The 6,727-nt window shown below is 31.4% G+C and overlaps 1 protein-coding gene across 1 annotated transcript; it reads right to left on the reverse strand.

Annotated features, from left to right (window-relative positions):
* Positions 1–861: 861 nt before the first annotated feature.
* LOC146719749 (uncharacterized) lies at positions 862–3,050 on the reverse strand. Its single transcript, XM_085489574.1, has 3 exons — positions 2,921–3,050; positions 1,944–2,803; positions 862–975 (listed from the first exon to the last, which is right to left on the reverse strand). Exons 1-3 carry the CDS (start codon positions 3,048–3,050, stop codon positions 862–864), a joined length of 1,104 nt encoding a protein of 367 aa, XP_085345700.1.
* Positions 3,051–6,727: the final 3,677 nt, after the last annotated feature.

Raw genomic sequence — 6,727 nt, forward strand, 5'->3', positions numbered from 1 at the left:
GAGAATGTACTCGGGGGACATTTCCGAACGCAGCCCTGGATGTGTCGTCCGTGATCGTGTAGGACCAGTAAAGACGAAAATCGGAGCCCTTGAAAGAGTGAGACTAGTTTTCTCATGCAAAATTTGCTCTCTCTTTCTCTCTCTCCCTCTCTTCTCTCTTTTCCTTCCCCCTCTCCCTCTCTGTTTGAAGTGAAACGTGCTTGACTGCGCGCAGCACTTGGCTAACGCGCGATGGCATGCATTGTTGCATATGTATATGTATATATACGCACGGTATTCGCGCGTGCTGTCAGCGTAAGCTTTTTGCGCGACAATGTATATGTGCACGTGTCGTAGTTCGTATGAATTGTCATCCGGTTGTTTTATATGTATATATACATATCGTATCGAAGAATTAACTAAGCGCACTTTTTTCCTCAACAAATATATATTTTCTTTGTTGCCATCCTTTTGGTCCTGATGCGAACAATAGAGAATATTAGGAATAAGAATATTATTTAAAAATAATAAAATCAAAAAGAGAGAGAGAGAGAGAGACTCTGATATACAAATAAAAATTCGGTAACAAAAATATAATAAAATTTTTTTATAAATTTTCTTCTTTTTTTTATTTGTAAAATTGTTGATATTCAATATAAAAAATCGTATTTAATTTTAGCACCGTATTCCATTTTAGATGTATGTATATACATACATGTCAAGCGTGCCTTTGTGTTGCGCGCGCGCAGGTTTTCTAAACGGTCGTTTTAATGTGCGTGCGCGAGTTTGCTCAGTTGCGCGCACGCATGCGTGTATACATTCGCATGTTACGTATGTATATATGTATTCGCATTCCGCGCGCGCGCGCTTAGTGGTAAAAAATCACCGTAAACTCTCCGTATGCCTGCTTCGTTCCTCTCTATAAGCATCGTGGCTGCCTCCCTTTCTCCTTCCACCTTCTCGCGACAATCGGCCACCTACTGCGCATTGCCACGCCTGTGTCACGAATAGTGCCGAATTAAGTAAACAGAATGTTTCACACTATACATACATACATATATATATATACTAGCTTTTCGGACCGCGTTTCGCGCGGTCCTCATATAGCCTATATTAAATCCATTTTAACACAAAAAATTAATTCTTTTTTTGTATTACCGCGAACTATTTCCACATTTGTTGTCCGACTTTCACGAAATTTATATCAAAATAAATAAATTTTTTTTGGATGATTACTATGTTATCTATTTCTTTCTCCCAGATATTTTATTTTACACCGCGTTTTGCATAATTTAAATATTTATTATATATTTTTATTTTTATTTTCTTGTTTATTTTAATTTCCACACAATTTCATATTTTTTAAATATAAAACATTATTTTAGTTAATATATACTTAATAAATATTTTTTTCATTACTTAATTATTATATCCTTTTTTACATTTTACTCAATTTTTTTTATTTCTAATGTACCCACCGCTAACCCGCTATTATTAGCTCTCATACAATGTCATAATTCTTCAATTTACAAAATTTCCCTGTATATTACATTTTTTGTAAAACATTTTTCACTTTTTTCAATTAAATGTCCTTGATTGCTACATTCATCAATTTTAATTTTTACACTTTCTCTTTTTGTTGCTCTAGAAAATGCCACATAAAGTTGATCATGAGCAAATACAGGATGTGGCAAATAAATTCCAATTTTTTCTAAACTTTGTCCTTGTGATTTATTTATTGTCATAGCAAATGACACTCGAATAGGAAACTGTCTTCGTTTAAACTTAAATGGCAGTTCCAAATCATTTGTAATTAAATCTATCCTCAGAATCATAACAATTTGTCCTCGAGCAGGACCTGTTATAACTTCTACATAAATTATATTATTTTTCAAATTAGTTATAATAAATCTTGTACCATTACAAAGTCCTTTTTTAGTATTTAAATTTCTTAATAAGATTACTGTAGCACCAACTTTTATTTTAAGCCGATGAACTGGCATTCCAGAAGGTGTCAGTGAATTTAGAAACTCAGTTGGAAAATTTAATTGCTCCTGTGGATCATCACTTACAATACAGTCAATAGAGAGATACTCCTTTTCTTCTCCTTCCATTAGACAAAGAATTTCATCATTAATTTTGAAAGTATCCTCATTTTTAGGACAAAGAATCGTTCGATCTTGATTTTCTCTAATCCTTTTCATGGTAATTCTATCACCAAAAATCTCATTAATAAGAGATTCTTTTGATATAAAATCATGTGGAATTTCAATCGTGTCTAGATTCAGTCCATCTGTATTTGATAATTTACCATCTCCGAGTTGCATTAACCAATTTGCAAATTCTTTTTCTTCCGCAGTTCTCATATTTTGCTGTAATTTAACCTTAATTACATTCCTCCATATAGAATTGTATTTTACAGTCGATTCAATTATCGCTGTTTTGTGTAAATGAGGTACTACTGGAAGATTTTGTCTGAAATCTCCTGCAAATAAAATTACTTTTCCTCCAAATGGTTGATCATTCTTCATTAAATCCTTTAAAAGTTTATCAACTGCTGTTAAGGCATGTCCAACAGTCATGCTCACTTCATCCCATATGATTAATTTTGCATTGATCAATTCTCGTGCAGCTTGAGAATTTCCTCTAATATTTGATTTAGCTGCATCATCAATTGGAATTGTAAGCTTAAACAGAGAATGATAAGTTCTTCCTCCTTTCAGAAGTGTGGCTGCAATTCCAGTTGAAGCACATGGAAGAACTATTTCATTTCTTCCTCGAATAACACTTAGAAATGTGTTAAATAAATAGGTTTTACCACTTCCTGCAAACCCGTCAATAAAAAACAAACGCTTAAGTTCATTTTCATTTTTAATTGCTCGCATTACTATATCATACACGTATTTTTGTTCATCATTTAGTGTAGATAATAAATAATCACCACGTATTTTTTCTTCATCTACATTATACTCTGTTTCGTAAATATTTATTTCAGTTGGATTTGGTAATTGAAATTTCTCACAACTACTTCCATTATTTATCAGAATTTGTTGTATATGGTTTAACGCCATATTTTCGGGATTTACAACATTATTATTTACAAAGTCCTCAATCATAAAATCTGTGACCAAGTCAATAAATGCGTATGCACATGGGTGCGTGGATACGTGGGTGGGTGCGTGGGTGGATAAATAAAGTGATAAAAATTTGTTAAAATCATATAGTAGCCATCCCGGACAAAATTTGAATACAAATTTCGAAAAAGTCTGTGAATAAATGTTTGAATGCGTGGGTGGATGCATGGGTGGGATAAAACTTAAAAGAACCACACAGCAGCTTTCTCAGAAAAATTTGCAACATTTTTGTACCAATTTCGTGAAAATTGGTCCATAAATGCGCATGCGGTGGGTGAATGCGTGGGTGGAGGTGTAACACTTGAAAAAACCACATCGTCGCCATCTCCAAAAAATTTGCAACATTTTGGTACCAATTTTTACAAAAATCCGTTCATAAATATGCGATTGCGTGGGTGGATGCGTGGGTGGGGGCGTAAACTTAAAAAACCCACACAGCAGCTTTCTCAGAAAAATTTACAACATTTTTGTACCAATTTCGTGAAAATTGGTCCATAAATGCGCATACGCGTGGGTGGGTGCGTGGGTGGAGGTGTAACACTTGAAAAAACCGCATCGTCGCCATCTCCAAAAAATTTGCAACAATTTGGTACCGATTTAAAAAAAATCGGTTCATAAGTATGCGATTGCGCGGGTGGGTGCGTGGGTGGAGGCGTAAACTTAAAAAACCCACACAGCAGTTTCCTCAGAAAAATTTGCAACATTTTGGTACTAATTTCGTGAAAATTGGTCCATAAATGCGCATGCATGTGGGTAAATGCGTGGGTGGGTGAGTGGGTGGAAGTGTAACACTTAAAAAAACCGTATCGTCGCTATCTCCAAAAATTTTGCAACATTTTGATACCATGTGTTCAGAAATATTGCAAAAAAAATTTTTTTTGCAAAAACATACCCTCCTCTGAGGAAAAAAAATAAAAATAAAAAAATTAAAAAAAAAACCCACAGCAGCCACCCCCGAAAAATTTGCAACATTTTGGTACCAATTTCGAGACAATCGGTCCACAAATGCGGAAGTAGTTCGGGTACAGACAGACAGACAGACAGACAGACAGACAGACGGACGGTGCTTATATATATAGATATATATATATATATATATATATATGTATATGATGTTATTATAAAATAATAATCTACTTATAATATTAATAACAAGAATAGAGAATGTATCGCTGTGAAGAGCCAAATATCATACTTAGCAATTCGCTAAGACGAGGAACAATCTCAAATCGAGATTTAAATTTCTCTTCCCCTTTACCCCCCTAAAATTGATGTAGACGAGAAAAATATATCGGTCCGAAAAAGTCGGCTGAATCGGGAATCAAACCCGAGACCTTCCGCTTACCGGGCTGCTCTTCCAACTGACAAGTAACTCTACTCAAGTGTTACACTCCGATTTTTTTCAAATTTGGTACAAATGTAGTACTACCAAAAATATTTGATCAGTATTTTTTTATTTGTACCCATACGCAGTTTCACGAGTAGTTTATAGATCTTTAAATTCGAAAAATATTGAATTTTCTATCTTTATCTTTTTATTATTTTTTCTATCCTTATAGATATAACAAAAATAATGTAACATGTAGAAGCTTTTTGGATTGCAAATTATGAATGTAAAGTAAAATTCGTAAAATTATGTTTACATAACAAAATATTGAAAAAATAGCAAAAAGATAGAAAAAACAATGTAGAATAGAGAATTGAAAATGTTTCCGTTGCTCACATTACATATATTATTGACACACACGCGCACGCACACGCACACGCACACGCACACGCACACGCACACGCACACGCACACGCGCGCGCACACACACACACACACACACAATATACATTTTTCTTTAATATTATTATATAACATACTAATTATCTATATATAACATATTATATATTATTTATTTATTTTTTATTTTATTAAATATATTTTTTTGTTTTATATTTATATTTTTTTTTAAGTTTTTAAAGAAAGAATTCTTTTATATCTTTTTTATTCTTATTTTTTTCCTTTAACTTTTTTAAATCTTAAATTTTTTATTCCTCAAAATATGTACATATTTTTATCTATGTACATTTTTTGAGGAATAAAAAATTTAAGATTTAAAATAGTTAAAGGAAAAAAATAAGAATAAAAAAGATATAAAAAAATTCTTTCTTTAAAAACTTACAAAAAAATATAAATATAAAACAAAAAAATATATTTAATAAAATAAAAAAAATAATATATAATATGTTATATATAGATAATTAGTATGTTATATAATAATATTAAAGAAAAATGTATATAGTGTGTGTGTGTGTGTGTGTGTCAATAATATATGTAATGAGCAACGGAAACATTTTCAATTCTCTATTCTATATTGTTTTTTCTATTTTGTTGCTATTTTTTCAATAATTTGTTATGTAAACATAATTTTACAAATTTTACTTTACATTCATAATTTGCAATTAAAAAAGCTTTTACATATGTTACATTACTTTTGTTATACCTATAAGGATAGAGAAAGAAATAAAAAGATAAAGATAGAAAATTCAATATTTTTCAAATTTAAAGATCTATGAACTACTCGTAAAACTGCATATGGGCACAAATAAAAAAATACGGGTCAAATATTTTTGATAGTACTACATTTGTACCAAATTTGAAAAAAAAACGGAGTGTCACACTTGAATAAGGTTACTTGTGAGCTATTAAGACACCTTATAACAAACCGATATACCTCTCTCGTCTCAATGTATACTAATGAAACACGCATATTTACAGCCAGCGTGTGAAAATAACAATAATATGGCTAGAACGCTCTTTATCGTAAATAACAAGGATAGAGAATCGAGATTGAATCTCGATTTGAGATTGTTCCTCGTCTTAGCGAATTGCTAAGTATGATATTTGGCTCTTCACAGCGATACATTCTCTATCCTTGTTATTTACGATCAAGAGCGTTCTACCTATATTATTGTTATAATATTAATATCCAAGAACTCTGATTATAATTTTACTAATTTATTCCTCGACATTTTTAATGTTATTTTCCTTTTATTGCTACAGTAAATTAATTTGCGTCTACTAGTTAATATAGGAAAAATGTGTGCAATGTATACATATCGGCAAAAATTGGCAACAGATTATTTATTTAGAAGTTGTTGGAAAATCGACTTCCTACGCAACACGTGTGGGTTCTGAGAATATCTAAGAATATCGTAAAAGTATATATATATATATATATATATATATATATATATTTTGTGTATATATTCTAGGAACATTTGAGAGATACACGTGTCCTAGTAAGCAAAATGCGCGTAAAATATGCCAGCAAATTGGTGACAGATTCATTCAGAAAATGCTAACACAAGTTGACATCAATTACATTCACATTAGACTTTTGTTATCAAGCAGATTTGAAGACAAAAACCAAGCACACATGATTTTCTAACATAATCTAATGTCAGATTGGTGCCAGAAACCGAACCAGAACTATAGCCATTTAAAATTTAAATAGAATAATAGTATACATATAAATTTATTTTTTTACGAAAAAATTTTTACATTTGAGTTGATTTTAATAAATTATATGTATATCAATATGTCATACATATTTAAGCGCAATAAG

This window comes from Nylanderia fulva, unplaced genomic scaffold (assembly GCF_048542155.1).
Source record: "Nylanderia fulva isolate GAGA-0341 unplaced genomic scaffold, ASM4854215v1 Scaffold88, whole genome shotgun sequence".
NCBI classification, from domain to species: Eukaryota; Metazoa; Arthropoda; class Insecta; order Hymenoptera; family Formicidae; genus Nylanderia; species Nylanderia fulva.